A 12882-nucleotide genomic window follows, 5' to 3' on the forward strand; every position below is an offset into this window, starting at 1 on the left:
CACATATTCCTGCCAGTTTTAATATCTATTTTGTAATCAACAAGTGTGTAACCCCGGTCAAAGTTTGACACTTCTCTGGCCATTATCTCCGTAACCGTTCAACTTTGGACATAGGTGTTTTGGGTTATATCGGCATACTTTAACATAAGGAACACCCTCCCGAAGTTTGGCACATTCCTCCTGGGACACCCTGTATATTATGTTTATATGTAAGAGTCTTCTAGGATATGGCACCGTGTAGATAGTGTGTTAACTGACTTTTCTGAGGAACATATCGCCACCGTCTTCAGGGTAGAAGAAAAAAGAAGAAAATCTGCAGGTGAGGAACCAGCGTGAGCAGGTGCAAATAGACTAATGTCGAGAACAAACCCAGCTGTATAATAGCAGGACGAGAAGGGAGAGGGGCTACATGGGAAATCAGGAGAGGGGAAGGGTCTGGGGAGGTGGGCCAGCAGGTAGCAGGCTAGAGCAGGTACAGAATATTGTGTCAGGGGAGAAAGGCGAGGTTAATGGGAGGGCATTAACCCTAAGTTTCGGGGTTGCTATGCATGTCGGGCAGGGACTTGTGCGGCCTTGTGGATCTGGTGTCGTGTCCCAGAGGTTTCTTGAGGGAACAGATGAGAGGCTTCCAAGACTTCCATGAAATAATATGGAGACCCTTAAGGGGGTCATTTCATCTGCTCTTACATCAGCTGTACCCTTGAAATATGTGGGTTGGAACTTTAATAGTGGCAACACTGCTGTAGAGACGCCATGCAATGGAACCAAATAATGTCGCTCATACCACACATTAGTTACATACCTACCTTACCTCAGAGCAAATGGTCTCTCCCTTCCCACATCACATGCATGCGCAGTGACAAGAACAGAGCCTCATGTTAGCTGGCGGTCTTATGTAGGGTTGTCACGATGTTTTCGAAACAGGAACAACAGAGTTGGATAAAGATTGAATGTGCCAGAGGCCGTACAGCACGATAGTGTTATCAAGGTCTTCAAGAGGCTTGCAGGGAATCTGCATTGCCTTAACAGTGGCAAGGTGGGTAAAAGCCTCAATGAGGGACGCCAAAATGTGGCAAACATGCATCGGCCAGGTCATCCTAGTGTCAGTGAAGAAGAGGTATATGCTCTTTCCATGTTACTGGAATGTGATTGACGCCATACGATTCATGAGCTGGCCCAAGAGACAAGATTAGCGCATACGACTGTGCTTCACATTCTGAAGGAACGCTTGGGCATGAGAAAAATTGCATCATGGATGGGTTCCACATGATTTGACAGAAATGGCTATGATACGATGCTGCTCGTAACCACTTGGAGCATTATGAGCATGAAGGAGAGGCTTTCTTACGCCATATCATTATGCTGGATGAGACATGGGCCAAATTGTACAAGCACAAATGAAATGCCAATCAAACGAATGGTGTCATTAGGGTTCACCACGAAAATCAAAAGTTTGTCAGAACCCCAGCAATGTGAAAGTTATTGTGATTTTTGTGTACGATTACGATGGTGTTATCCTAACACATACCATTCCTCGACAGCAAACTGTCAGTGCGCAGTATTACTGTTCATTTTTGGAACACAACCTGCGACCAGCTTTGGGAAAGAAGCGGCGACACTTTCTGCAGAACCCACCCGTCATTTTGCAGGACAATGCTCGGCCGCATGCAGTGCAAGCTGTGGCTTATTTGTTTGATTGATGGGGTTGGGAAGTGCTGCACCATCCACCATACTCCCCAGACTTGAGCCCTTGTGACTTTGACTTGATTCCTAAGATGAAGGAACCACTTTGTGGCATTCGCTTCAGAACTGTTCCAGAGATTCTTCAGGCAGTAGACCGCTCCATTCAAACTATCAACACAACAGGTGCTGCTAAAGGTATCCTACAACTTCCACATCGCTGGCAACGTGTTGTACACAATGCTGGTGACTACATTGAAGGACAGTAAAACTTTGAAACATGCATCTATTTTGTATCAGTTGTAAATAAATAGTTGCCACTATTAAAGTTCCAACCCTTGTAGATCACTTAAGAGCCACTGTTTCCTTCCTCTCTCTCTCTCTCTCTCTCTCTCTCCTGACTACCCTCTACTGCCTACTGTTTCACTCAGAGCCACTATTTCTCCCAGTGTCTGTTTTTTTGAAAATGGCCCTTTTAAGGGTCTCAGATTCTTTCCTCGTTCTTACTCCTGTTGGTTCATACTGGGTCCTGGCCCCCTCTTTGCTCTACTTTCCACACATGGCTTACTTGTTTATCATGAAGACAGGAAGCACATTCCTCCAGAATGTTAGTAAACATGTACCAGGCTACATGGTATCACATCCTGAAGACAGTAAGTACTCTTCATAGTCATCACCATGAGAATGTCAAATCTCAATTTGTACATTCCATGTACAATGAAAAATCGTTAGTGTTCTTGATTCTCAGATTATGTGTACATAAGCAGTGAATTTCCTTACATGAATCATGTTAATGTTTTTTTTTTTTCCAGGCGGATGCGTCGGTTGGCAAATACAACACCTGGCTGGTAAAGTAAGATGCCATGGCAACAGTATTTATTGTTTCTGTTCAAGATCTGTAAGAGTGTCATGATAAAATTTGGTAATACAGTTCTGTGTGTATTACTGAATTAAAATTTAAAGACAGTAGTTGTATAATTTAATCCTAATTAAAGATGAGAGTAAAAAAGTTCCTCTTTTAATTAGATTTTCAAGAAAAGGCGGCACAGAAACAGAAGCTTGTGCAACTTCTCCAATTTTTTATTCTGTAAACCTGATTGATTTCTTGACTCCTCTGTAAATATGTTACTTCTATTTGGAATCACTTTGACAGTGTCTTGGTATCTACTTCAAGGAGAGATGAAAATTAGTAATTAACTCATTCAGTCCATAGGGCAGATTCCTTTTTAAGAAACTGACAGTTGCTTGGCTAGTCAAGAAATTCCATCATGCCGTTTAAGGAACCCAAGGTTCATTATGTTTAAGAGGGATCCCCATTGGACCTTATCCTGAGGCAGTTCAGTTCAGTCTTGTACAGTTACATCCAGTTCTTTTTAACATTCATTTTAATACTATATCCTCCCACCTATATATAGGTCTCTTCCCTTCAAATAAAAGAAATGGTAAAATTATGGTTATATTAATCTGTAGCCTTTTCTTTACTCCCATTTTTTCTGCACTATTTGAGTCTTGCAGAACATCTGAGCAGCAGTGGATGTGAAGTGTTCTGTTATCTGGATTCTGACACTATGCAGTTTATCAACATTTTGACGGAATGTGGTGCCTCTATCTTTGGGTAGCCAGCTCTTTTTTACCCTGAAGATGGATGCAGCACATTCCATACTCTCTATATTGATGAGCCCAAGTAATTTCTTGTATATGCAGAGTTAGTCTTGAGGGTAGAATGAAATTGATCGAATTGATAGTTCCTGATATATGCTGCAGTCTGTTTCATTGTCCTTTTTACAAATATGTGCACAGCAGTAACTGCTTTTACTGCTGTGGCAGTTCTTCCTTATTCCACACAGGCTGAATAAGTTTGTAACTCCCAGAACACATTTTTTCATAAATTGCTCAGATAAATTCTGATGTAATTTAATCACTACCTAACAATTTGTACATTTTCAATGGATAGTAATTCTCTTCTTCTACCAAGTTTTTACATCTCTATATGTGTATAACGGTTTTGCACTTAACTGTTCGTTTCAAGCTTACTGGCTCTGTCTTTCATATACCCCTTCTATAATTTCTGAATTTGCTACTAGTCATGTACCAGTGCCGAGGTCAAGAAAATTTGGATCCGTATATCCACTCTTCTATAAATCTTCATGGTGTAGTGCTTAACTAGTTAAGCACAGGAACAACTTTACCTTTTATGTATCTGAGTTCAGATTATATGCATTCATTCAGCTAGGATTCTCCAGCAATTGAAACTTAACCCACTTCCTTCAATCTAATAATTAAGAACTTACTTTGCCAAAGCATAGTTTATTCTGCTTTAACTAATAACATTGTTTAATTTTATGAATTTAAATCTTTCCGTATCAAACTTTTGTTTTTCAGTTATTTACTGAAAGTAAACTGTTGAAACTCCCAGAAATATGCAAAAGTATATTTGAACCCTTCTCTCAAAAATCCAACTCGTATGCAGATTTGAATGCACTGAAAGGTCCAGTTTAAAATCTGGCAGTACCTTCTTATTCCTAGAAATTGTGTCAATGCATATCAAGAATGTGGATTCCTTTCAGTTTCAGCCTGCCTTTCGTAAGAAGTGTGACACTTTTTATTCACTGTCCCACTCTTTGACATTGCCATATTTCACAAATGTAATACATCCACTCCCCACATGCTTTCATGGCATAGTGCTTAATTAGTTAAGCAGAGAAACACCTTTACCTTTAAAGGGTTACTTCTGACTGCAGAGAGGTTCACTTTATTAAACTGTTGCACACACTGTCATGCTTAACACTGGAGCTGGAGGGAAAACATTTCAAAATGTAATGAAGGATTGTGGGGGGAGAGGAGGCATTTCACGCGTGGGGTTGTTGATGCTTGAAGAGACAACCATTTAGTAAACTTCTATAATGAATATACAGATGAATTTGTTACAACTAAAGCACACTCCCAATTTTCCAGTCTGTTGTAGCACTAACTTTGCTGACAAGTGGCAGTCGCTTGGTCAGTATAGTTCGCTTGCGGACTAAAACCACAAGAGTTTCTTTGTGTCTTCATTAGTCATTATTTAATAATGCTTCGGACAACGGAAATTCCTCTGGTTGGTCCACCCTATGTAACTTAGGCACTGACCGAGAAGGAATCACTGGTTTCTACAGTTCCATTAAATTTTCATACCAATCCATTTCTACTGAAAGCTGATTACTGAGCCATTGAATAGTAGCAGGTGGTTCCTAGACTGCGATTGACAACTAGCGTGTTTGAGGTATCCTGTCACCAATGGGCATTGGAGCTCCTGTGATCCGCACTCATCAGCCAGCACTTGATTCATTGTGGGTGGCTCCCACATTTTCTTGGCCTTGTAGAATGGACTGAACTTACCATTTTGAGACTGTTACAGTCCACATCACAAAATTAGCTGCTTCACAGTCATCCTACAAGTGCAATGCCATTGTCTTCAGTCTTCATGTGTATGATGCAGTGTTGTAAACTTCATTCTTGTAAGCATGTGTTGGGAGATGTCTGTCGTTATCCACACTGATAATATAGGAAGATATGATAAGATGGACAGAGAAGTTAGGAGAATATTTTATAAAGAAGTACTAGTGAGTCCATAAGTCTGAGGGACAGTGACTTGAAAGTAACAGCAGTAATGATGACTGGGAAGAAAAGCCTGGCTGAGACCAAAACTGTATGTATACAACATTACAGATTTTTGTATCAAGTATGGCTGTGTGCTTAGTGACTTCATGTAAAAGGGCCCATACGTTTATCAAACCTGAATTGACAGAAAAGATTGTTTTGAATGAAAATTACATTTAAGAGTAGATTAAATTAAGGAAGTTGCTTAGTACCACTAGTTCAGAATTCTTTGTCTTCCCATCTGCTGTCTTCAAATGATAGGACTGAAATACACAAAACCATAATTTCGATTAGTAAAAATATTATGTCTCTGGATATCCATCAGCCTGTTTTTATTTAAAAATAACATTTCAGAGACTGGATTATGTCTCCATTTTCAGGTAAAACATACTCAGTTGGGCCCAATCAATATAACTAGGCCCCTTCTCTGGAGATTGGTGTTGAGCTCATTTAAAAGCTGTAAGTGCCAGTGGGCGAACAGTATTAACATGGATATTAAAGCGATATAGAGGGTATGGGTTGGGTTAATTTAGATCATGATAGAAACCACTGTTGAGCTGTTGTGAACATGGCAATCTTAAGGCTCCATAAAAAGGAATTTCTTGGCTGAGTGACAGTTACCTTCTCAAGAAGAAATCTGTTCCACAGTTATACAATTCCGTACACAATACGCTCGCATCCATCCTCACCCTTTCCAACATTAACATTTGGGTGCCGCCTGGCCGGGCAAGCTAGGCGGTGACCCTGTCTGAATTTTGAGAAAAAAAGAAAATTATTTGAAGAACTTAAGGAAATATACCACATATTTATAATCGAACTAAAAGTTCTTTTAAAAGAACTGTTCTTATAGCCTGAATCCTTTAGGACGATTAGGAAAACTTGCTGATCGGCCTTCCTTCACCCTCAACATGTAAATATCCGGGTTGTGCCCACGCTGCAGTATTTTTCTTTATCTATGTATTTCATGTATCCATGGGAAGCAAAACTTGATATCATGTTCACGAAAACATAAAATCTACAACTACTACCATTATTAATTTTCTCCAGCGGATGAAAGCACGTGCTTTGTAGCTATTTATGACTGCACACAAGATACCGCAAACACTTCCAACACGTGTCAACCACCAAATGTTCACAACTTCACAACATTCACAACTTCGTTGTTTAATTATTATAGTTGGCATTACTGCTTCAGACTGGTGGGTACCAACATATGGTATGTTTATTTCGGCATTACTGTATTCGTTACACATATTCTTTGCATAGGAATATGAAGAATCAGGATATTAACGTCATTCGTAATAATATGACATTTTATTCAAATATATGCTCAGGCTTAAGAGTAAATGACATAAAAAAAATAGCTGTATAGGAAATATCTCCCCCCCCCCCAGTGGTAATAGGGTATTTTAGTATTAACTGTGTGGTGATCATGTTCGATGATTGGGCAGAAAGAAGGCATGTTTTGCTAACTGTACGCATACATTTTCAGTAGAAAGGATCTGTGAGAGCCAGTTGTATTTGTATGAGATTTGTGTGGAGCTTCTGCTCTGGGAAAAATACGGTCAGCTGTTCGTATCCCAAATTCCGGTGTCGTAAGAATGTGTTTGTGTAGGTTCGTGATGGAGCATAGGGATTTCTAATTGCGAAGGGTTCGTGGAGGGGTTTTATAAGTCCACATGGAAGTCAGGCGTAAGTGACCAGTACACTATTAAAAATATTCTGTAGTTGTGGTACTTTGACAACGAATAAAATGGATTCAAGAAGAATGAGTTTCAAGAATCCATTTCCCCGGCCATGGATGGAAAATTCCGGCGCCGCAGCAGCGGTAGGTGGAAGCTCCGTGGGTCTTAAAGGAATTATAGCTGGTAAGTAGTAATTTACCTGAGGTATAAACATTGTGAATTTATTTTTGAAGGGCATGGGTTTACTCGTATTTTGTGGTTGAATATGAAACTGTATCAACATGAAAGTGAAACACAGGATATTTGTGTGGGAAGGTCAAATTGGGACCAGTTTCAGCAGTATTAAAGAAAAACAAGATATATGTGGAAAACATGGGAATTTACCATCCAGTTTAAAAGTTTATGTCGTCACTAATATGTGTATTATCCATAAATGCCTTTCACATGCCATAGCAGAAGGTCATATATTTATTAAATATGATAACTACAGACTTTACAGACTTGCAAAATACAACGTTGGTTAACAGTCAAGATAGACCAGAACAACTGTTTTCAGCCTCAATTCATTAATTAGTTGTTTGTTTTCTTGTTTTTACTTAATTGAATGCTTGGTTCTGATTCAGACACATTTGAATTATTCACTTTACTGTGACATCCAGAATGGTTTTAAAATCCACCAGGCAGTAGTTTACAACCTGGTGACTGTGTCCTCTGCTAGGGAAATTACATTAAATACACACACACACACACACACACACATAGATATAGATATACAGATCAATCAATCCTCGTGAGCAGGGTGTGGAAACAAGTTAGAGTGCAATACATTCCATCACATCTCCACAAATAAGAATATCTAACTAATTCTAAATTGTAATCAGCTGTAAACAATTGTAACTATTGTAATTTTAATCTTACTCATATATTAAATTGTTAATATTCAGAATTAACTTGACTTGTCCTATATCATGTACAATGATCTACAGTGACGAAATAAATAAATCAATCAATATATTCAGAAAATCCTTAGAAATGCAGTACATCTATAGAAACATATACCAAAGATAAAATTTACAGGAAATTTATTTGAGATTGTGCCATAAATCTTTTGCTTGGTCCCATATGAGGGACAGATGCACTACTTGCATCATCTTGCCCTGCATGGATTCAGACTTGTGGCACAATCAACACATTGATAGCCTGTACACGTCAGTTTCTGTCATGTCTTGCTGCAGTACATTTTGGAATAGCTATTGTGACGCTGTCTTATGTGGTATGTGTCTTATGGACATAATCCAAAGCTTATGCTTCCTTCTCTGCGGCACTACAGCTCAGGGTGAGCTTTGGACTTCTGAACAATCTGCCTCCATTCTTCTCTATCCTTCATCTTTCCTTCCCATCTTTTCACTTTCATTTTGTGGAGATCATCATGTACATCCTCCAACCATCTCAGCTCCTTTGCTCATGTTTATTTCCATTCAATCCATCCATTCAAGGCTGATTGTCTGGGTTCTAAACAATTTAATTTTTATGGTGTGAGGTTGTTAGCCTCACACCCAACTGTATTAAACGGTCAGTAAGCCATGTTCCTTCCTGTATCAAAGCGGTGTGTGAGAGTTACACATTGAAATGATTGTTCATGTACAGTATCCAAGAAAAAGTAAGGAGAATATTCTGGCATAAATTTCAGGATGATATAGTTCCAAAAATAATATTCACACAGTCATAAATAAATTTAGAAAGACAGTTGTTACTCGCCAAAATGAACCACATCAAGAAGTTGGATGTGCATTGAAGAGAAACTGGATGAAATCAGTGCTAGGCCTGATAATTCCCCTTAAAAAAAATTTTAGATGCCACTTTGCAAGATACCAGGGTTTCAAGTTTCATGTATGCACCTTTTCCTAAAAGGAATTTGAATGTGAACATTTTTTGGATGTGTAAGGAATGCCTGCATGCCCACAGGGACTAGTTCTGGCACATGCTGTGATCCAGGTGGGGTTTTTTGAGTTATTGGCCTGTGGGCTAGTTGATTGCACTATGGGTCTGAAAATGTTTTAAGAGTTGACATGAACACCATGTTCTCCTGCCACAGGACTGACTGAAAAATTCATAGTAGGTTGTCAGATAACCTCCCTGTGCTATAATGTGCCTAATCATGTATATAATTACACTAGTAATTATTTCTTAGTAATTATACAGTGTGTTTAGAAATCCTTACAATACACTTAACATTCATTTATTAGCAAATTAGTAAACTAAATAAATTACTTTACACACTTGCCCATTAATTGTATAATGACTCTTACTCATGGAGCTGAGCCCTTCTGGAGGAGCTGCCAATTCTACAGCTACTCAAGAATTTCCCAGCATTTTATGGAACCCAAAGGTTCATTACCGTGTTCACAAGAGCCCTCCACTGGTCCCTATCCTTAGCCAGATCAATCCAATCCATAACATCCCATCCTATTTCTCTAAGATCCATTTTAATATCGTCCAACCATCTATGCCTTGGTGTATAATGATTCTGTGTACATATTTTTTTCCCATATGTAAATGTATAGGTTATTTTCCACATAGAAATCTTATATACACAGAACCAGCATTTTGTTCCAAAAACTTTTGCTGTTATTTTGGTGTTCAGTTTGAGCCTCAAGGAGACAAGAACACACTGACAGATGCAGGACTTTCACAAGTTGCAGTTATACATCAGTTGTTTGCTGTTATGTTTACTGGATACAAGATGCACTGCATAGAGTTGTATATAAACTTTACCATAAGATATATGATTACAGTCAGTCATTCCTATGTAATAGAAATTTGTGAACAGAGTAGGTAAGCTAAAGCTATCCCTGTAACAGGTTGTGGAGGCCTGTAGGGTTGTGAGACATCGAAGCTCCCACATTTTCTAGACAGTCGGCTCACAGATGGTGGTGAGGTTGTCAGCCTCATCCGCTGGCTGCTCTGTACCTTCCACGAAGATTCCTGATACTGATTTTGGTTAGAGGTTGAGTCAACCCCAGGGCCATAATGCAGTTGGAAGGATTAGGTCAATTGAAAAATCCAGTGACCTCATCAGGAATCAAACCCGTGACCTTCAAGCTTGTAGCATAGTACCTCAACCAACTGTGCTACCGTGTGCCTCCAAAGGAACAGAGTAGGTGTGAGTGAAAAGGAATTCTTTAAATGATATTTTAAATTTTCACCCTACACTTGACATTAATTTATTGTTATTATCTTCCTTAGTGTGTTGTGCAAAGCACTGTTCTGAAGAATGCTTGTTGTGAGGTAGGGCAGGGGCACTTGAGATGAGTTTATGGAGCTAAGGGGGGGGTGGCCCAAAAAGTTTGGGAGCCACTGAACTAAACTATTCAAAACAAGTGTAACATAACTTTGAATTTATGGATCTGTGGTCATTCATTTGCTTTCACATGTGCAGTTAACTACCATTTTCTCCCAATAATTCCATGAAAATGTGTACTGTTTATGTGGAGTGTTTGGAAAATTATGCAACACATCAGAAAAGAAATTGTAAATGCCTTAAAACTGGTGCATAAAGTCCAAAATAGAGATATATATGTAGCATTAGTTATTGTTCATGACTCTGCACTGGTTCTGAATTGCTTGAATGACCACAGCATGGACTAGTTGTACAAAGTACATTGCTCACATTCTGCCAACTTGGCAGATACATGGAAGAGTTACATAAAATGCTAAATGGTAGAATTTATTTCATAAGAAAGGCTATCTTTCTTGCCAAGGTCATTAAATTGTGTCATTACTGGTAATGTTGAGTCATAGAGTTGTAGGGTTGTGCACTGTGAAGGACATATTGTCATTTATCATGTTTCCTCATTGCCATTTTCATTAGCCTTACAACAGTCGAGCAGCGCAGTAAATTAAAACATCAGTTAAGACTTCTGGGAGTTTATACAGTACATGTGGGTCACAGCACTTTAAATTTTATTAAATTTGGTTGTACACTAATTTGATTCACAGTATAAATGTCTTAAAAATATAGTAATTTTGAAAGTATAATAATTATGCTTCTGGTGCCATATACAGAACATCTGACATGAATATCCATGGCCATTACAAAGAACACTATCTTTGAGGTGTTTGCCAACATTTTGGAGGAATGTACTACCTTAGTCTTTAGGGTGAAGAATAACTATCCAAGCCACATTCAGGAAATTTCTCTGGATGTAGACTGGGAAAGGAGTAAGGAGGGAAGTGGAAAGAGTAGAAGACCAAGCAGAGTCTAGGAGAAGGAAGAGATGTTTACAGGATTGACCAGTGGGAGGAGATAAAATAAACCAGGCAAATAACATGATGATTGGCTTCCCACTGAGGAAACTTGCAGTCTCCCTTGACTGGTGTATACAGCTTTGTCTCTTAGTGGCCAGGCTTTCAATGGGCAGACATGCCATTTCATTAACACCGTGGTCAAGGAGTACCATTAGTATGTAAATCAATTTGTCTAAGGCATCCATGGTGAGGCACAGCATGAACCAGAGACATAGTATCCAGCTCTAGAACACTGTTGTCCTCTCCCCCAAATTAAGATGCATGGATCACATAATCAGGGAGGTGGCTGAGATTGAGATCCATCATAAGAACATGAACAGAGAAGATGGCTTCTGCCTAAACAGGTCATGGAGACCTGTAATCTGCTTCAAGAAATATCATACGAAGCCTCCCTCACATGATTCCCTAATTTGGTTTTCCACTGGACCATGTGAGTCTGCATGCACTGCCTAAATCAATGAACCAATCCTGCCATCTCTGGGCACCTATTAACCCTAAACCTTTCCTGGCAACTTTCTGCAGTTTTTGCTCTTCTGATTCCCCCCCCCCCATTTGCCAACATGGCCACCCTTCTCTCCCTTGTTTTCCCATTTCTGTACAACCAGACCTTTTCAGGATCAGAACCAAGCTGCTTTTCTCTTACCTCCTGCTGGCTCACCCTCTTCTTGAGAGAGAGCCAGTGGGAATGGACAAGTTGGCTTCTGAGTTCCCTTCTATTTCTATACAATCCCAAGTTTTCTTTAAGCAACTTTTTCCGCTTGCTGCTTGCATCACACTGGTTTATTGCTTGGCCTACCCTTCAACCCTGAAGATGGATGTGACATATTCCTCCAAAACATCATTTGACTTTCATGGACTACATGGCTTTATATTCTGGATGTTGGAAACCTTCATAACCACTGCTGTGAAAACCTCAAATCCTACATATGACAAAGATGGACATGACATGTGCCTTCGAAACATCACTTGACTTTCAGTGGACTACAAGATGTTATGTTTTGGATGATGTAAGTTTTCATAATCACTGCTGTGAAAACCCCAAACCCTACATATGATAATTTGTTTGTACACCTTATGAAAGATAACTGATCAAACTGTATTTTTGACGGTTATTTGTAATTACCTAGGCACCCAAAGGTGTTTATTGAGTTATACTTTTATGTAATCTTATTTCTTCTACAGAGGATATATAGTACGATGGGGTACCCAAAAGAAACCAAACTAATTTTTTTGTGGGTAGAGCTTTTGTAGTACCGCGTTTTGCCGCTATGAGCGCATAGAGCTAACATTCCTGAGTCGATAAGCCGACTACCAGTGCTTCAGAAGGTAAGGACTAGTTTCGGCAGAGTTTATAGTGACAACTGTTTTGTGTGATTGTCGTTTTTGCAATGGCTGATTTTCGTGAACAGCGTGCGGCGGTGAAATTCTGCTTTTTGCTCGGGAAAAGTGGAACAGAACTCTTGAAATGTTAAAAACGGCATACAAGGACGATGCTATGGGGAAAACTCAAGTGTTCGAGTGGTTTTCCCGTTTCAAAAATGGTGAAATATCAATTGATGACAGACCTCATTCT

At 39.3% G+C, this 12882-nt stretch overlaps 2 protein-coding genes and 1 long non-coding RNA gene across 3 annotated transcripts in view; 2 read left to right on the forward strand and 1 right to left on the reverse strand.

Annotated features, from left to right (window-relative positions):
* The window catches only part of LOC111867587 (SWI/SNF-related matrix-associated actin-dependent regulator of chromatin subfamily B member 1), an 18162-nt gene extending 15473 nt beyond the window's left edge, over window positions 1-2689 (forward strand). The window contains exon 9 of the mRNA XM_023857573.2: window positions 2493-2689. Within this exon, the coding sequence (XP_023713341.1) occupies window positions 2493-2532 (40 nt within the window). The 3' untranslated portion in view covers window positions 2533-2689. The remainder of the gene's footprint in view (window positions 1-2492) is intronic.
* A 1385-nt stretch (window positions 2690-4074) lies between these two features.
* On the reverse strand, window positions 4075-6452 carry LOC111867578. Its single transcript, XR_002843367.2, has 3 exons — window positions 6345-6452; window positions 5938-6064; window positions 4075-5579 (listed from the first exon to the last, which is right to left on the reverse strand). It is a non-coding gene; the product is annotated as an uncharacterized LOC111867578 (long non-coding RNA).
* Window positions 6453-6733: 281 nt separating this feature from the next.
* The window catches only part of LOC111867564 (putative tricarboxylate transport protein, mitochondrial), a 32256-nt gene continuing 26107 nt past the window's right edge, over window positions 6734-12882 (forward strand). The window contains exon 1 of the mRNA XM_023857548.2: window positions 6734-7184. Within this exon, the coding sequence (XP_023713316.1) occupies window positions 7070-7184 (115 nt within the window). The 5' untranslated portion in view covers window positions 6734-7069. The remainder of the gene's footprint in view (window positions 7185-12882) is intronic.

This window comes from Cryptotermes secundus, unplaced genomic scaffold (genome assembly GCF_002891405.2).
Source record: "Cryptotermes secundus unplaced genomic scaffold, Csec_1.0 scaffold480, whole genome shotgun sequence".
In the NCBI taxonomy this organism is placed as follows: domain Eukaryota; kingdom Metazoa; phylum Arthropoda; class Insecta; order Blattodea; family Kalotermitidae; genus Cryptotermes; species Cryptotermes secundus.